The sequence below is a fragment of the Haliotis rubra genome, unplaced genomic scaffold (assembly GCF_003918875.1).
Source record: "Haliotis rubra isolate DU_JTF1 unplaced genomic scaffold, ASM391887v1 Scf507, whole genome shotgun sequence".
Lineage (NCBI taxonomy): Eukaryota > Metazoa > Mollusca > Gastropoda > Lepetellida > Haliotidae > Haliotis > Haliotis rubra.
In genome coordinates, this window is record NW_025767199.1 from 178,764 (window position 1) to 199,444 (window position 20,681).

Below are 20,681 nucleotides of genomic sequence, written 5' to 3' on the forward strand. Positions count from 1 at the left end.
TTCTCTTATCGCTACAACTGTCATAATAAAGTTGACTATTCAGTCTATGACAGTATTAGCACTAAGATGGCTGTTAGGTTAGTCCTGAGCTCCATTCCACCAAGTGCTCTTATCGCTACAACTGTCATAATAAAGTTGACTATTCAGTCATGACAGTATTAGCACTAAGATGGCTGTAAGGATAGTCCTGAGCTCCCTCCAAGTGCTCTTAGCGCTACAACTGTCATAATATAGTTGAATATTCAGTCATGACAGTATTAGCACTAAGATGGCTGTAAGGGTAGTCCTGAGCTCCTTCCACAAAGTTCTCTTATCGCTACAACTGTCATAATAAAGTCTATCTTCAATATTCAGAGCTATCACAGTATTAGCACTAAGATGGCTGTAAGGGTAGTCCTGAGCTCCTTCCACAAAGTTCTCTTAGTGCTACAACTGTCATAATAAAGTCTATCTTCAATATTCAGAGCTATCACAGTATTAGCACTAAGATGACATTTATGGTAGTCCTGAGCTCCTTCCACAAAGTTCTCTTATCGCTACAACTGTCATAATAAAGTTGACTATTCAGTCATGACAGTGTTAGCACTAAGATGGCTGTAAGGAACCAGGCTGGAACCTTGTGGATGTATAACAAAGAAGTCATTATCCACAAGACTCGTGTAAATGGCGACTGCGAAGTAACATTAAAATGCTCCATATTTTCAGCTTTAATACTTATCATCCTGCCACAAAGGACACTGTTTCATCAATATATTTGCACCTTTGAGAAAGCTTCAATTCATGTTGCCAAATAAACATGCCAAAGTTGTGCTGATCTACTGAGGAAGTTATGGTCTTTGACAAGCCCCACATTGGCAACATGAAACAGTTCCAGCTTTCAGATCCTTTTAATGGATTACTGTCTCCCTAAAAACCTGCACGTTCTTGTCAAATCTACCTTTAATGCATTACATTTTGGCACTAAAAACACTTCCCTGTTTAAAGAGCAGGTAAAAAATATAATAACGTGTTTATAGCATTTTATGAACTCACTGCGGTGTTTCAGAGCTAAATAAATACACATTATGCCCAGACTTCTGACAAACAGGCCGAACAAGACTTTTTTTGTCAACGCTATTTCCATGCTTCTCATACCAATTTCTCTTCCAATCCCACAATTCCTGGGTAATACAGATGTTTATTGTCACCCGCGTGAAATAAAGGCCATATTTCACCACTTGGCTCAACATGCAAATCTTTGAATTGGCAACTAATAACAGCTCTGCTGGGAACCCTGTGCGTCCTATTTGCTGTCCGCGTTGGTAATTGACGCGCCGGTAAGACAAGGCGCTATTAGTAGGTAGCAAGAATGTCACGGCATAATGAGAACAGCCAGCCAAGTAGAAGATACTCTGGTCTGTAGAATGATAACTGGGCATCATTAGCACACAGTTAGCTTGACTTATAAGCCAAATTACAGACCAGTAGAATCCTGCTATTTCAGGCGTGTACATACTAACTAGATGCGATCAATATACAGAGTAGTCTTGCATGGACTTAATGCATTTTACAACTGTAGAGTGATGCTCTACATCACCTTGATGAGATCTAGGTGGACTAATTGTGTTTGCTTAGGAGTTGTCTCCCCTTGGAAATGTCAAAGGATGACTTGAGATGCTGAGTTGGCAAGTTTTTCAATTTGCATTAATTGGAATTAATTTGTCTATCCTCCATTTTTTGTGTGAATGTGACCTGACTACTTACTTGTTGACTGGAACAAATTAGTGTTTTTTATCACTATTTTTGCATATTTTTAGCCCACAGAGAAGGTCTTAATGTAAGACAGTGTAGATATCATCGTCGGCTATTGTTTAGTATCTCATAATGTATAATTCTGATGGAAACAAGCAACCATATTTAAATTAAAAAAGAGCCCAAGTCACATGGGAAGACTGAGCCTGTGGAAATCCAGACTTACTTCATGTGGAATATAGCATTACAGTACAGATTGGGCGGAAGGGAAAATTATATGGTTCAGGGACTGTGAGAGGGACTGATATCCACAGCGGAGTTTAGATTCAAAACATCCCTAGTGTGTGGAGAGTATGCATGAGCTGTATATTGTGGAGGCAACCTTTCTACAAGATATTATGATTTAGGTACTGATGTCAAGGGTCGAGTTTGGAGGGTCCGCCTATAAAACAGACTGATATATATCCGGTGATGTATATCTGAGTTGTCAACATTGAACGATTGTGTTAATTTGAGCCAAACAGCATAATCAAATCAGTTTATGGTTCATCAGTGGGACGAGTCTTTCTGAGTCAACCACAGCAGGCAGGCAGGTGTAAGGATGAAAAACATTATATGGTTAACTGTGTCCAGCAATTGTATGTTTGAAGGGGAAATTCACATCTGTCAAATATGCAGTTTTAGGGTCAATATGGCCTTGACATGTTAGAGATGAAATATCAAATATGACCTTGACATTCACATCTGTAAGACGAGATAGGATTGAGTTGAGTTTAGTTGAGTTGAGCTGGGTTTTACGTCACATCGGCATTATTCTAGCCATATAGTGACGGGATCAAGTGTGAATTTATAGACGTTTGATAGGATTGAATATGACCATGAAATTCACAGCTGTTAGCTTTGAGACAGAATTGAATATGACCATGAAATTCGCAGCTGTAAGATATGAGATAGGATTGAATATGACCATGAAATTCGCAGCTGTTAGATATGAGATAAGATTGAATATGACCATGAAATTCGCAGCTGTTAGATATGAGATAGGATTGAATATGACCATGAAATTCGCAGCTGTTAGGTATGAGATAAGATATGAGATAGGATTGAATATGACCATGAAATTCACAGCTGTAAGATATGAGATAGGATTGAATATGACCATGAAATTCGCAGCTGTAAGATATGAGATAGGATTGAATATGACCATGAAATGCACATCTGTAAGATATGAGATAGGATTGAACATGACCATGAAATTCGCAGCTGTAAGATATGAGATAGGATTGAATATGACCATGAAATGCACATCTATAAGATATGAGATAGGATTGAATATGACCATGAAATGCACGTCTATAAGATATGAGATAGGATTGAATATGACCACGAAATTCACATCTGTAAGATATGAGATAGGTTTGAATATGACCATGAAATGCACATCTGTAAGATATGAGATAGGATTGAATATGACCATGAAATGCCCATGTGTTTGAGATAACATAGGATTGAATAATCGTCATAAGATTCACATCTGTTAGATACGAGATAGGATTGAATATGACCATGAAATTCCCAGCTCTTAGAGATGAGACAGGGTGAGCATCTAACTACTAATCTGTTACGACAGATATTGACATGACGCCATCAGTGAGCTGTCATCGTGGCAGATGTTTTAATGCACAAAAGATTCGCTTGCATGGCTATTTTCTATTGAGATGATTCAGAGCTGAGTCAATGGAGTTCTCTATTAAACTCAGTATTGTTGTAGCACCAGGGTTTCTGTCCCATACAATTTCTGCTGATTGAACAATAGGAGCAGAACAGGACCTTACTCTAGTGTTTTCTTTCAATCATCAAAATAATTACATTTAAGGAAATGCAGTTTTACGTAATGGCATGCGACATGGCTGCTTGTCCATGGAATCAAGCTTCCATTTAGAGTGTTAGGAGTTGACCTCTCGCAGTGTAACGCCCAAATCAATGATGACCTGTATATTCACGGTTCAGTGGGAATCTGTCTCAGCTTCAAATATAATAACTGAAGTGAGATAATTTCAAGATAAGATACATAATGTGAATACTAGACACTTATGTTTGTTTAGTTTAGAGATTGACTATAGAGGCATAAAAGTATATGAAAACCAAACTATATAATTACAAACCTAGAAGATACATACCTATTTCCAGACTCTTTCCAGTGAAGTATATTACTGATTACACAATGCCATTTAGAAAGTGGTCAAATGTAACATACGTATATTTGGGGTTACACTTTCTTAGTAAGTGGGGAGGTGGGGTAGCCTAGTGGTTAAAGCGTTGGCTCTTCCCACCGAAGACCCGGGTTCGAATCCCCACATGGGTACAATGTGTGAAGCCCATTTCTGGTGTCCCCCGCCATGATGTTGCTGGAATATTGCTAAAAGCGGCGTAAAACCAAACTCAGTCAGTCAGCCTTAGTAAGTCATGGTGGCTGACTTGTGTGCTGGTGATTTGGTGCCTGACTCTGAGGGTGTGGGTTCGAATCCCAGATGGGATCCCAGATGGGATTCAACCCAACAAAAGTACAAGAACCTGTACTTTACTAAGAAAGTGTAACCCCAAATATAACATATGTTACAAGTATTGTACTGTTGGAAAATAATATTGGTCAGTTCGTTTATAGAATGCAATACTTACATTGTGTTCCAGGTACACAACATTCTATAACCTTCACATTACCAGAAAAACACTAATCTGTTCAGTCAGGGTGGGACATGGGAGAGAGTGGAAGCTTTATCACATCAAACACCTGGTCTCACTTCCCAATAGGTGTAACATGTGCAAAGCCAGTTCTTGGTGTACCACTCTTTGCTGATGCTGAAATATTGCTGAAAGTGACATTACATCCAATTCACACACTCAAGCTGATATAATAAGTTTGGCACATGTGACCACTGTAAAGATCAATGAGTGTTTTCATTCAGCATGGGTTGCCTAGTGCCACAACTTGTGGTCAGTTATGGTTCTTTAGTCATGCCAGGATCCAGTGATCATGAATTCCAGAATCATCCTGATAGCAATCATTGGTTTCTCAGCATTGCATTCAGACTCTGATTCATGTCAAACACCGGTATGAATTCAGGCTTAAATCTACTTAATATACTTACTTAACAAAGAACGTCAGGAGACGTTTGTTTCTTGTGACTATTTTGCCAACATGTGAAACTTGTTTTAGAATACCACTGATGTAGCTACAAGATAACTGGTAGTGGCAAATTGGGCCAAAATTGATACCACGAGTATACTCATAATAGGCAGTCAACGTGTTAAATCTTTAGCAGACTCTTGTGCTCTGGTCACCTCCTCGTCACGTCCAAGCCATGTCCAACCTGTGCAGGACAAACAAACCCCTAAACACTATTGGGCCATGTCTACCCAGGATGCCAAGAACCTTAGTGAATCACTTCAAGGGGGATATGGCACAACAGAGCTGGGCTCAAACTCAGGGTGTACAGACTTTCTCTTCTGCAGCTGCAAAGTAGCCAAGTGATTAAAATGTTGGCTCAATCAGCCAACCAACCAGGTTCAGCTCCCACGTGTGGTACACTGTGTGGAGCCCTGTGGTGGCAGTCCTTGCAAGATACAACTGGAATACTGCTTCACTCACTCACTTTGGGTGGCTGATGGCAGTGTTTGTTCATCACCACACCTAAACCCTTGGTTCTTACTGCCACAGGTAACTATTAGAGGCCCATTCTTGTCACCTCAAGCTTACATGGGCTATGTGCTCCAAGTACTATATGTTGTCATCAACAATAATTCCAAAGCAAAGAAAAACATAGACTTGATTAAAATTGACATTTGATTTATTAACATTGAGAATGTGTTTCTGTACACATACAACAGAACAATAAATAGTATGCCAAGAGCTGGTGATTGTCCCTACTTGACCTGCACAGTGACCTCAACAGTGGACCATCCTACGCCACCACCTCACTCACTCACCAATTATGCTTATATTTACACTTCCCGCTAACTTGTACATTTTCAGCTTATAAATATTTTCTAAAATATTTTCTGAACAGATTTCATAATATTCTTGTATTTATCAATGTCAAGGAATGAATATGTATCTCACAGGTCAGTAGACACTTACTATTCCTGATAATCTGTCTACAGTTGATTTTAATGTGGATAACCCAGCTGTGAATGGGTACCTCGTAAGGATGGGAAAGCCACACTAACTCGGTGCTCCTAATGGCTGCAAGAGTTGTATGCTCCCCAGGGAGTTGAGATTGATAATATGACATGCTGTTGAGATTGACATCCAGTGATCAAGGGGAAAAAACCAAAAACAAAGCACTTTTAAGCAGCTCAGCTGGATATTGGCGCTATACAAAAGTTAGCATAATAATAAACAGAAGAACAGATGAAAAACTTGTGGTTTACCCCACAATGAAAGGACAGTGAAATAAAAATGTCAAAGAAACAGGTGTGTGGTGAAAACTTCTATTTTGGTATGTGGATTATAATTTACAATTTCGTTTTCAAAAGTGAGGGGGGCATGAACCTTAGACACTTGATTCACTATGGTTGTAAAGCTGGTCCTCTAAAACTATATTGGAGTAATCGTAGTACTGTACACATGGATGTTGTTTTGGGATCAATCTTTAGCTTTAGAGGTAGAAAATAGTTTCAATAATTCAAAATGAGGTTAATCTAATAGGAACAAACCTACTGCATGACGATAGTCTGGTCCCTGCGTTGGCCACTGTGAAGCAGATAACAGCTCTTGTTGGGAATAGTTGCCACACATACAGCATTGACATCCTCAGTCAGGGCTCTGTATTTGGCAGTAGAGGCCCTGATGGAGGATTATGTAAGGCTAACTGGCACAGCAAATCATAATTTCTTATTTACCATCATATCCAATTTGAATACAACAATATCTTTTCTTGCTTTAATAATTTCCATTATATCTGAATCACTTGCAGTGAATTAACATGGATGCTATATGACTAACAACTAAGCATATATCAATAGGCTTCACATGATCTGCATATGTTCTGCATGTGCCATGGGGAAACTGCTGCACAATTCACAATGCAGCATGCACATCAACATGATTCAGTATAATTCAGTAGTTATTCAATGTATATATAAAAGCATGGCTTCATATCGCTCTGTCAGACTTTCCTGACCAACACTAGTTGTAAGGTGAATCCTACATCGAAGACATGGCGGTGGTGTGATGATAAACTAAATGCTGAGTCAGTCTCAATTGGGCAACTAGTGAGTGTGGAAACATGAGAAACCATATCCTATCACAAGAAACCATGAGAATATTTCAAATTCAACTACTAAACTTTTTAATCCAAAAACATTCTTAATGAAAAACTTCATAATTTTATCTATACATAGTAGAAAATTCACATCCCTGTTTCAAAATGTTTCTGAGAATGATTTGTAACACTGATGATAATTTTTACAGAGGAATAATATGAATATTTCAACCAATAGACAAGAAACAAACAACGGGGATGGCTAATGACAATATGAAGTTAGCAGAGCACCAATATCACTATGGAGAACTGGCTGTGTACATCGTATACATCTGTCAAGCTATAGTCACAAAATTATATTCTTCAAAAATATATCATATGATGATGCTACTTCCTAATGACCAACTCTTGCCCCTTTCCTCAGTTTTGCTATGAAAATGAAAAAAAAAAAAAAACCAACCCCAATATCACTTGACAGGATACAATTTTCTTATTTTCTGCATCTATTATTTAAAGAGATATTTTTACAGGAAAACAAAACAACCATCCCGAATCAATACTATGACTTCTTAGGTAAATAAATTAGCATTGATGTTTTTTCTTTCATTGTGCTTATCAAATCATCCTTAACAATTGGTACTCCTCAATCTGATTGGCCCAGAAAACCTGTAACACAAAAACAAAACCTGACCAGACCTCTAGTCATGTTTTAGGTCCAAGGTTTGATGAGATAAAGTAATATACATATCAGTAATGTAAGTGGGTCACATGAAGGTCAACCAGGTCATCCAAGGTCACTAATGTGCATGGTACTATTACATCTTTGGATTAAAACATGGCAAAAGGTTGCAATAAAAATCACATAAAATATATAAAGCTAAAATTGTGGGACCTTGAAGAAATAAAAACAGTAAAGAACAAGAGAACAAGATATAGAACACGATACATGGATTTCCCCCAAAATGTGATCACGTATCATAGGCGTTTCTGAAAACAATACTGAAAACTAAAGGTAATCTGTTTTAGTACTGCCAAGGAACCAGCCACTTGATTTGGGAAGGGGTGGTGGTGGGTGTATTTATAGAAATTATTTGTCTTCACATTTTACCGCCCACCCAAAATTACCCCAAAAGCTGTTATATTACAAACATTGTTGATTGGCATTCTCTGTCACAGAATAAAATGTGTTCTTTGAAGCAGTGACCAAAACCATAAAATTTGTCTGAAGAAAATTCCTGACTGGGACCCTCTAAAATAACATGGTAGGTTCCTGATAGTAATTCCTCGAGTAAGTTTCAGAGCGTGGAGAGTTGTTTCTTAAAGCTGGGCATCTATTATGCAGTCAACACAATAGAAAAGAGTCTCAGATTGCTGGATTGAACAGGTTAGGCACCATCATGTTGGAACTTCACAGTGGGTGAATCTAGTGTAACAGCGTATTCAACGCAGCTGACAAACCAGGAACCACAATCAGGATAAATTGGGGGAAGCAGTTTTACTACACAAAAAGGGTTAAGGGGCACCTGATTATTTCATGTCACTGTAGTGGGACAGTAAACATTTACTATAGTATACTATTCACACTTTGCTAAGGATCAAATATTTGATTCAACAGAAAACTATGATGTGGGGTCTAATTTGGTTTAGTATCTAAGCTTATTGTAAGCATGGATCCTAGGTTTCAGTATGTCACTGCATCTTGTGGATCCCATACCTGCTATTGACAGGTGTTGTGTACTTGTCAGTGACTGGTTCCATGATTTGCAAAATGGTTGATTGGTGCCATGAAAACCATTTTTATGGTTACTCGTGTATCAGCTGCATAAGGTTTGATTAAAGTGGCCGTTTGCCTAAAGAGGGGTTACCAAATTATTATTTATTCAGTTCTAAATGGATACAATTTCAAATTATAAATCTATGTTTAAGTAAAGTTGGGAAATTGTTGTGATCCTTAGCAAAGTGTGAGCAGTATACTTTAAAGATGTTGGTTGTGCTTAACCTTTCAGCAGCATATTTGAGTACCAATTACACAGTAAATATATTTAATCTTTCCTGAAGCCCCCTCATGGCGGACTTCTAACTTTTTAAAAATATTGACCAAATACAAAGATACAAGAGGTGGAATTAAAAGAAAATTTACTTTTCTTTCAAGAAAGTTTTCATAAGAAATTAAACAATTATATAAAAATCCTAAACTAATATTTTCAATCAAATATTATGTTATTTTTAAAAACCTGGCAACACAGAAAAGAAAATTCTGCCTGGAATTGCTGTAATAAGAAACAACAGAGTCTACTCTTAACGTACTATGCACATCGTGGCCACATCATTGATGGACAAGGACTTCACTGTGTCTGGACCAAAAAAACGCATCAAAAGGCTTATGTAGGTCAGAAACAAGTCACATCAAGAATTGTTTCAGATTTGACACAATCATTTCTAGAACAGTCAATCTGAAGGACTAGTCTCTCTGGACGTATGTATAATTAATGTACAAGGAAAAATGACAATCATTCCTAACCAGAAATGCAAATACAACTGAATTATTGATGGCCAGATCTGAATAAAACAAGACAATGTTGACTCACAAAAACATGAAATGACTGCTTGTCAACGCTTGACAAACAAGTAACTACATATCATATCAGACGTATTTAGTGCCCTTAGTGATCGTGAAATTGATTCAGCAGGAAGTTATAAACATGCAAAATACGGAATTCTGACAACAGACTGTCATCTGCCAGTGTTGATTGTTTCATTACTGCTGCGATGATCCAAGAGATTTTCAATCAACAGATGCAAAATTCTAAAATGGCCTGGAGGCTCAGAAATTGAGCACAACATCATATCCCCAGGTCTAAAGGGGCTGCTTTACCCATGCCCCACGAAGAATGAATGATGGTCCATGAAACTAATTTTTGTGGAAACACACAAAAATAACTACAAAATGACACAAAAACTTACTTAACATGTAAAATACCGAGATGAAAATATTCCAACATTCAGGGCACTAGATACATCCAAAAGAACAATTTCTGCCAATATCTACACTGATTGATTTGTCGCAATTACCCTGGAGAGTATGTTAAGAGTCATACATGGGTTTATAACTGGGCACATACAAAAACAAACCTATTTTGACAAGCCTTGGATGCTGTGAACAATGGCACATACACACACTCACACATTTGTGGAAAGGTAATATGTAATATCATTTTTAACCATATTCATAAAGAGATATCCTTTTGACAGAGTTTTTCTTTTCACATACAATTAGATAATCTTAAACACAACAGAATAATTACTGTTTCCCAGTGATAATATCAGCTCATTGCTGTTGGAAAATAGATCTGTGATTTAAAAGGTGATGTTTTTAGAATCTTGTGAATTTCAAACAAAACATGGACAGACCACCAAATTAAAAAATAATATTGATGTCATATTTCCCATCATAGAATCATCCTGTAATATTTGGACTTTTAATTTATATTTCAAATTTGACATCAGGGTGAGGAGATAAAAACCAAATTCACATAACATCTGTTCAAACAAATTGACCTTTCACATCTAAACAATCAAATGATATTTTCTATCAAGTGTATACTTAAATGCTAAACATCCAAAAAGTGTCTTCATAACATGTAACAAGTGTAGAACAAAATACAGAGGGAGACAATCTGTTTCAGTTCCGTGTAAACGATGAATGATCCTCTGGACCATTGCTCCTTGAGAAAACTCACGATTCTTGGCAATACACATTTCTTTGGAGACTGACAACAGATTCAGTGTCAAAACACATCAACCTCTAATGTGCTTAAAATGTCCTGGACTTGTGAGGATGGTCCTAGATGAATGACTTCAGCTATAGACAGACAGACAGGAGGTAGGAAGGCAGTGAGAGGATCAGTCATTACAATGATTGGCCCATGGAGGAACGTCGTGATGGGTATATGAATGACTTCCAATCTTAATGATCCATGAACGATAAATAGATGAGGGGCCACAGCTTTGTTACCGAGCCACACATTGCTTCAGACAAATAGTTCCATGTTCATAACCATCTTCACATGATTTGCAGAGCAAGCACACCAACACAGCTACACATACACAAACTGCTAGGGACAACCCAATTAAGCCATTAATATCAAAATTGTGGCAAGATCTTTCTCTTCAGTCAGTAATATTTATCATAGATAGATATTTGGAACCATTCATGACTGCAGAGACAGACATCTTTCAGGCACTTTGATGTCCTAGCCCTTCACCCCTGATATTTCCAGTATGGTCTCTTCCAGTTGCAGAAACTAGTTTAATCTTCATCAAAATATACTACAGGGTCACTTCAGTCTGAGGGGTGTTGGCTTGATCTGATGTGCCTGATGGAAGCTGTCAATTATACAAGTCAACACTTGACATCCTGATGCTCAAAGAGGAAAATAATTATCATGATAATGAGTAGTTTGTTTCCATGGAGATTGAAACAGGATATTTCTGTTTGTCCAGATCACCGTCTCCTGTCACTGCAGAGGAATCTATAAAAAAAACAACCCAAGATCTCCAAATCTGTAGCCTTGTACAAATTGTCATTCTTGTGACTAGCATCAGACAGACTTAGCACTGAGCCAGTATTGGACAGAATCATGGTGTGATGTGTCTCCTCTAGCTGTGCTGTGGCTTCAGACACACACCTCTTTGAAAACATTATTCACCAGTTACAGTGTTCTGAATCCAGATCCTCAGCTCCAGTGTTCTGAATCCAGAGCCTCAGCTGAATCTAGAGCCTCAGCTCGAGTGTTCTGTAGTACTCTTGGCCTGGCCCCCATGTAGCATTCCACAGGCTCAGTAAGGATGTTCTATATCCACAAAGTCAGCATCAGTATTCTCAATCCATTACCTTGGCTCCAATGTTCTGTTTTCTCAGGATCAGTGCTGATGGTCTGATTCCACAGAATCTGTGTGGATGTACTGAATCAGTGAGCTCAGCACTTGTGTCCACAGGTTCAGCAACGGTGTTCTATGCCAGCTGACCCAGTTTGGAATCAGTACATCCAGCATCCATGTTCTGAATCCACAAAGACCATCCCGAATCGCTACACAAAGGAATTAACTGTCTGCCTGTTATCTCTGCAGTGGCCATTAGTTCAGTGTTGGAAACACATTGTAAGCCCTTGCCACCCGAACCAGGAGGGTTCTCCGATGCATTTCATCCAAACCAGTCCACTTATGGCTGATTGTTTATGCATCAGATTCAAGTCTGCTTCAACATTTTCACAACTGATTCAACAAATCACAACGGTCTGAAGTAATCACAATAGTCCCAGGAAATTGTCCAGAAGTGAAACGACAGGATTTACTAAAGATTGACAGGAAGTGAAACTTTTTCTGTCCCTTGGCTATATGTGACACTGGTACTGTTATTCGACCTATTTGACTTGCCGGACTTGCTGCTGGTGGGCGTGTACGACCGGTGCTGGGACTGCTGAGAGGAATACTGACTTCCTTGAGGCGGGAACGGATCTTTCGCATACGCTGAGTACACCGAGCCGTGTGGTGTTGGGAAGACAGGCTGCATCGGGTAGTACCCTTGATGTGTGTAACCATGGTTACTGAATGGTCCTCCACCTCGAGGACCTGAAGTAGATCAAAACAATGAGTAAATAACTTCTTTGAGAGGCATTTTAGAAGTTGTATAGATGAAGGAAAACCAAGTTGTATGGATAGTCGTCTTTATTGCAATAATTGCGATGTTTAAGAGCAGGTACTAACACATTAGGAACAGTTGTAACATGGAGAATATGGAGCATATATTCTCCATGTAACAACTCTTTGTATAACTTGTTTGATCACGGTGTTAGTACCTACACCGAAACGTTGCACTGATTGCAATAAAGGAGTTGACTATCCATAGAATTTGGTTTTCCTTCAATGAGTAAACAAGTTGAAATCTCGTAAATAATTTGTCAGTAAAGTTATCACATTCAACATACACTGAAACTGTCATTAAGAACTGAAATCCTCTTATGGGATTGTGCTCAACTGGTAGTGTAGCAGCAACTATGTAACCACTGACACACCTGAACTGATCTCTGTTTAAATATGAATTGACTTCGTTATGTCAGGCGCATAATTGCCAGAACACTCTGAAAGCATCCAAAAAGGATAACAGGGGTGGAAATAACCCATTGCCCGACATCCGAGTCCAGTGTTTTTTTCTGTCAGGCAAGCGAATTTATATATCACACTGTACCAGTGTCCAGTTGACTTTCCAATGTTAATTATGTTGTTTATTTTAAAAAATCAACAAGAAAATGGCCGGTATAGTGGAAAAATTATCAGGGCAAGTGATTTTACATGTGCCACTGTTCCGGAGTACACTAGCAATTTTAAAGGTATTTCCACCCCTGGATAACTAGAATGTATACTTTACTGAGAAAGTTAAATTCCAAATATGTTACATTTTACCACTTTCTAAACAGCACTGAGTATTCACAACAGTTTACCTGATATACGGTATATACATTCAGTAGCCTGTACAAAATCCCTAGTTTGTTATATCCGTTAGTTCATAATAACGTGTTCATTATAAATATAGTTTACTGTCTTTGCAAAATGAGTAGAAATGAAGCCCAACCTGAACCTAATATTGTCATAAACTCACTACATAAAAGTGAACTGTACCACTCAAGCCACAACATGCAGCCTCTGTGAAATCCCTGGCAGTTATCTAAGTCATGCCCTATTTTCTAAATGTAATATTTGTATTAGGTGTCATCATCAGATCGAGTTTGCAGATGAAGGGAATTGATCCTGGTTTTTGGCTACAGTAATATAAGCCCAAGAGTGGTGATACAACGACAAGTGTAGGCTGGCAGGATAAGAGAGCGCTTACTGCTTTCATGTTGTAAAACAAGCCAGCCAATCAGATTGAATCCATCAGAGTTTGTCAGCGCCAAATAAACCTACATTCAATGCTCAGATACCTGACACCCCCTTATCTTGGACATACTGAGTGGACCCTAGACTTCACAGTGGAACGATCTGCCTTTTGATCTGGAGAGTTCATTTTGTCATTGTGGGGGTGATAACAGGGCATGGAATGGGGTGACGGGTTCCAACTGTATTGTTTGATGTTGGGAAGCGGCAAATGGCCACTTCTGACTGTATCATCAACACTTTGTTTCCCTTTGATCTGGAAGTCACCGAGTCTTTATCTGCGCTTGGAAGTTATCTTGGCAAAGGTTTGATAATTTATCACACTTTGCAATTAATAGAAAAAATTGACTAGTAAAAACACTTTAACCACCAGACTTCCCCCACCATCCTTGTAGTTGTTTAAACAAGAAATGTAGCCATATCTTATACAGATACAGTGTTAATGGTTAAATGATTATAGCCAACGATTTCGCAGCAAAAACAAACAGATCTTAAACCAATCAGAGACTGGTACTCAGCACCTAGTATCCAGAAACTATCCGCATAAAATACCACACAATAATGGAAACAATTCTTACTCATCTAAATATGTTAGAACCAGTTTCATAGGGGGGTCTGTTTTTCATTGATAACAGGATCAAAACAGAGGAAGAGACTTAAAACATCAATTTTATGTTAAACAAATGATTTTAAGAAAAAAAAGAACTAGCAAAATAATCCCAAGTACATATATACATATCATAGCCTTAAGATGGTCTTAGCTCTACAGTGATTGTAACACCCATACTCTAACATAGACTTAAGATGGTCTTAGCTCTACGGTGATTGTAATGCCCACACTCTAACATAGACTTAAGATGGTCTTAGCTCTACAGTGATTGTCATGTCCATACTCTAACATAGACTTAAGATAGTCTTAGCTCTACAGTGATTGTAACGCCCATACTCTAACATAGACTTAAGATGGTCTTAGCTCTACGGTGATTGTAATGCCCACACTCTAACATAGACTTAAGATGGTCTTAGCTCTACGGTGATTGTCATGTCCATACTCTAACATAGACTTAAGATGGTCTTAGCTCTACGGTGATTGTAATGCCCACACTCTAACATAGACTTAAGATGGTCTTAGCTCTACGATGATTGTCATGTCCATACTCTAACATAGACTTAAGATGGTCTTAGCTCTACGATGATTGTCATGTCCATACTCTAACATAGACTTAAGATGGTCTTAGCTCTACGGTGATTGTCATGTCCATACTCTAACATAGACTTAAGATGGTCTTAGCTCTACGGTGATTGTAATGCCCATAGACTTAAGATGGTCTTAGCTCTCACGGTGATTGTAATGCCCATACTCTAACATAGACTTAAGATGGTCTTAGCTCTCACGGTGATTGTAATGTCCATACTCTAACATAGACTTAAGATGGGTCTACTGGTGATTGTAATGCCCATACTCTAACACGGTGATTGTCTCACGGTGATTGTCATGTCCATACTCTAACATGGACTTAAGATGGTCTTAGCTCTACGGTGATTGTAATGCCCATACTCTAACATACACTTAAGATGGTCTTAGTGTTACGGTGATTGTAACGCCCATACTCTAACATAGACTTAAGATGGTCTTAGCTCTACGGTGATTGTCATGTCCATACTCTAACATAGACTTAAGATGGTCTTAGTGTTACGGTGATTGTCGTCCATACTCTAACTAACATAGACTTAAGATGGTCATGTCCATACTCTCTAACATGGACTTGTTAGTCGGTGATTGTAATGCCCATACTCTAACATAGACTTAAGATGGTCTTAGTCTCACGGTGATTGTAGCGCCCATACTCTAACATAGACTTAAGATGGTCTGGTAGCTCTAACATAGACTTAAGTGGTCTTGTAGCGCCCATACTCTAACATAGACTTAAGATGGTCTTAGCTCTACGGTGATTGTAATGCCCATACTCTTAAGACTTAAGACGGTCTTACCGCTATGATCTTTGAGCAAGTGGGCACTGGACACTTAGTTTGGTGTACTATGTGTATGACATGTCACAGTAGAATCATTCAGACCTGAATCTCCACCTATCAATCATGTTACTGGTACAATGGATAATCACAAACAATAACTGCAGCCCAGCGGTTAAACTTTTGTCTCATCATGACAATGTGAGAAAGGACAATGTGAGAAAGTCATCACAACCATATGACTGAGATACCAAGTGTCACTGGGATACTATACTCATGAAGACAGATCATTGTTATATTTCCTGAGTGAGTGAGTTTAGTTTTACGCCGCACTCAGCAATATTCCAGTTATATGGCGGCAGTCTGTAAACAATCGAGTCTGGACCAGACAATCCAGTGATCAACAGCATGAGCATCGTTCTGCGCAAATGGGAACAGATGACAGGTGTCAACCAAGTCAGCGAGCCTGACCACCCGATCCCGTTAGTTACCTCTTACGACAAGCATGGGTTATTGAAGATCAATATTCTAACCTGGATCATCACGGGTCCTCAGTGTTAAGTACCAGACAGGGAAACAACAAGTACCACCTTTCTTGTCTTTAAGTATGAATCAGCCAGGGATCAAACCACTGCCCTTCCATTCCCCAGGCAGACACTCAATCTACTAGACCACAGCTGTGGTCACACAGAAACCCATGAATGAGCAACAGAGCTGGCACAGAAGACCACAATGAGGGGACATTTGGGACTCAAACTTACACCGAAACCTTGTTATGGTCAATGAACATATTTACAATTATGAAGCTACACAGCATGACACAAGCAGTAAGCTGGAGGGAAGAAGTTGATATTTACCGTCAGTGGCTATACCTTGGTAATTGGCTGGGGGTGCCCCATTGGCCACGACCGTTGTAGCTGTAGTTGTCACACCAGACGAATCCTGGGGCTTCTTACAGAATGACTTACGGCAGCAGCACACCAGCGCAACGATGCAGGCGACGACGATAACGACGCTCCCTACAGTGATGGCAATGGATGCCGTGACACCCAGCGACAGGAAGCGGCTGATCAAACCAGTTTCTGGAACAAGAAAATATACATCATTGTGAAGGATGACAGCTGGCATTAGACAAGATAATCAAACAGAATGGTCTAACAGAGAGTCCAGGCATTTGAGACTAAATACCAGTTCATACCGTGTTTACTGAAGCCACCTATGGATGGGCACAAATAAACAAGTAAAAGCCTTGCCCTCAAATAAACAAACTTTGTAAGTTCAGAGAGTTGAAAATTGAATCAGCCTTATTGAATGAATGGACGGAGGCAGCTGTGAGTTATGCAATTTCATCCCCACTTTTATAGGTTCAACAATGACACTATTGATAATTGCCATAAACCAGTCCCATCTCAGAGGAAATCGCAGATATTCTCGGCCATTTGTTTACGCAATATGTAAAAGAAACAGGGCTGAATCTTCTCTAATCTTATCCTGAACTAACAATGAAACTTTTTTGACTGAGCCTTTCATCACAAAGTTGGTAGCTGTGGACACCAGAAGAGAGGAATTATCTTTATCTCGAAGCGTAACCCTTGTTAAATTGTAATCAGCTCCCTCCCTATGGGCAGTTTACATCTTGCCTTTGTAGCCCAGTGTTTTACTATCGGTCCAATCAGCAACCAACCCAACATCTTCACGGCAACACATCTCACTTCACCACTCATGCTTTTTGCTTCAAAATCTCCGTTCTTAACATCAGACTCAAACTGATTTCAATATCAAAAGGAGAAAAAATGGCCTGAAGCCAACAAATCGTGTATTTTTTGCCGATATTTTGTAAGTGTTTACAGCTTATTTTCTGTGAAACATGTTCAAGTTTTTTACCACAAGCTTTGTGGTATTATCAGACCTCGGCACTGCCTGCAAGTTACATGGTTCAGCCACGCTTCTCATGCAACCAAACTTTTTACAATCTTATCATTTACTTTGAAACTCAGACCTTTTTGTCAAAAAAGAATCACTTGAAAGTCGATCATGAGATTTCATTTCAAAATGTCCCTATCGTCTTTCCACTAGCAACAAGCTACTTAGAAGAAATCCTCTACAGCACGCTTTCTGCACAGTGGCAAGACTGCACTCCCACAGGCTACACGTTGTACATGAGACGATGCTTCTTACCCATGATGCAACAGTTAATTATGATCTCGGCAACATGCTTTGATCCCATTGATACAGGAGACAATACGTGCTGATGACAATCATAAATATATTTCATCTTCTACCCATAATAAACCATCTTTAAACTTTGTCTCGTATCAAAGACAGAAAATGTGATTAATGTTCTATAAAGAGATTAAGTGAACTATCTTTGAGGAAAAAATATCCTTCTGAGTTATCTTTCATACAATGGTTGAATCTGGGCTAAAAGCGCCATGAAGAACTCTGGAGCAATGTTGTAACAATTCTTGGAATTTCTACAGCTTACTCCTCACAAGTCCAAGTAGGAGAGGGGCGGTGGGGTAGTCTAGTTGTTAAAGCATTGGCTCGTCACGCCGAAGACCCGGGTTCGAATCCCCACATGGGTACTATGAATGAAGCCCATTTCTGGTGTCCCCCGCTGTGCTATTGCTGGAATATTGCTAAAAGCGGCGTAAAACCAAACTCAGTCCAAGTAGGAGAGATGAGTTATAATGAGCACATTTATGGATATATAAAAGTGACTAACATTTTCCATAGTCATAAGACATCTGTAACAGTTTCTTTATTGTTTGTAACACTGTTAGCAGACTGTTTCTGGTCCCTTGATCAGGTAAACTCAACAGTTCAGGGGTGGAAATAACCCATTGCCCGACACCCAATGCCAGTGTGTTTTTTTCTGTCGGGCAAGCAAATTTGTATATCACACTGTACCGGTGTCCAGTTGATATTCCAATGTTAGTTATGCTGTTTATTTAAAAATATCAACAAGAAAACGGTCAGTATAGTGTAAAAATTATCAGGGCAAGTGATTTTACATGTGCCACTGTACCGGAGTACACTAGCAATTTTAAAGTTATTTCCACCCCTGCAGGTGAAAGCCTGCTGCAAATTCTTCCAACCTGTTTAGTAACAATTTCTTTATTGTTTGTAACCCTGTTAGCAGACTGTTTCTGGACCGTTTATTAGTGAAATCAGGTGTAACCCTGCTTCAAGTTCTTCTAAAGCGTCTAGTAACAACTTCATTATTGTTTGCAACACTGTTCAAGAGCTGCTTCTGTCCCCTTTATCAGTGAAATCAGGTGAAACCGCTTCATGTCTGGCAACGACTTTGACACAGTATTAATCAGAATATTGCTGGGATGTGAAACAAGATCTCCAGGCAGGGCAAGTTCTCTTAGCTGACATCGTTCCCACTTCCGACTTGAGCCAGTAATTCTTAACTTATTTCTGGAATGGTACACTAAGAGTAAGTTTCTCTAAAATTGACAATATGAATGTCTCAAGAAAAGTCTGATAAGTAAAGTAAGCCTCTGGCATCAATGTCTACAGGAAGTGGCTGAAAATCTTCCAATTTCAACGGGTTTAATTTGCAAGTCTGGCAGTCTGGCTGCAGGCAACTAGTGACTAATACCACCGAGTAATGAAGCCAGATTGTAGCTCAATAGCAGGGTCAGATGGACGGCGAGAGGTACATGGACATACTTTGTCCTTTTTCCTCAACAGTTCAGGTGGAATGGTTGGGTTGGTGTATGACACAGACAAGTGCCCTAGTGTGGCTGACTGCAGTCCCCGGAGAAATCTGTTCATATATCCCATAATCCCCAGCTAGACAGCAGGAGTCTATGTTCGAATTCCTTCACATAACACCCACTCACCTCCGTGTACAGTCTGACAATTTCAGTGTCTAAACAACAATAAGCAACTTTAATAGCCAACCTAACACAGATCCTACTGAAAGTAAACAAATGAGTCACTAAAACAGCAGAAAATGGGATTCTTGAATGATAATCTACATGTACATTAGTTTACTTAGTACTAGTTCTTTGGATAATAGTTTTCATTATACTACCATAGAATCTGACCAGTTAAGCCAAGACTACAGTCATGATCCATAAATACAACCTTTACACACATAATTACTTGCATTTGAAACTGATAAGACTAGTTCTCCGGATAATAGTTTTCATTATGCTACAATAGAATCTGATGAGTAAACACAAGACTACAGAGTCATGATCCATAAATTCAACTTAACTGTGACTATGACATAAGCAAACTCTGGTCTCGAGATATGACAGTCTTAACGTGTTCTCTTAGTTATTATCTGTGACTTGGCACCAAAAATAGAAGATAAACTACTTTCTGATGATGTTTGTAAGATCAACTCCAACTTTTAATGTATCCATAATTCCCTTTTATGTGTCTCGATGTACGACATATTGATCAGAATGGCCAGGTTCCATTATATTTCTCCTCCACGACTACCGTAGGCATCTGCTATCGTGAAGAACACGTCTGGATCAGTTTAATGGAGAGGCAGGCGTTTGTATCTGTCTGTATGTGTTATTGATTGGTCGTTTCCCTCCAGCTATCCCATCATGCAGCTGGCCATGTATGTAGGGAGTAATTCAGCACACCTTTAATGAGAGCGTGATTACGTGGACATAATGGCCATGAATCTTCGCTGCCTCCAGAGGGGAGACAAGAGTTGAAGACGGGGAGAGCTCACAGCAAATTGGCTTGCTAGAGGTACCAGATTATAACTGTTTTTGATTACACTTGTGATAAGATACACCACAAAGG

At 39.1% G+C, this 20,681-nt stretch overlaps 1 protein-coding gene across 2 annotated transcripts in view; it reads right to left on the bottom strand.

Annotated features, from left to right (window-relative positions):
* Positions 1–9,168: 9,168 nt before the first annotated feature.
* LOC124292109 overlaps positions 9,169–20,681 on the bottom strand; it is a 192,250-nt gene continuing 180,737 nt past the window's right edge. The window contains exons 6-7 of one of the 2 annotated variants that reach the window (XM_046729156.1): positions 16,772–16,981; positions 9,169–12,626 (exon numbers count right to left, since the gene is read on the bottom strand). In XM_046729156.1, coding sequence (XP_046585112.1) covers positions 12,349–12,626; positions 16,772–16,981 — 488 coding nt within the window. In that variant the 3' untranslated portion in view covers positions 9,169–12,348. Of the gene's footprint in view, positions 12,627–16,756; positions 16,982–20,681 lie in introns of both variants that reach the window. The other variant, XM_046729155.1, reaches the window with a different exon arrangement.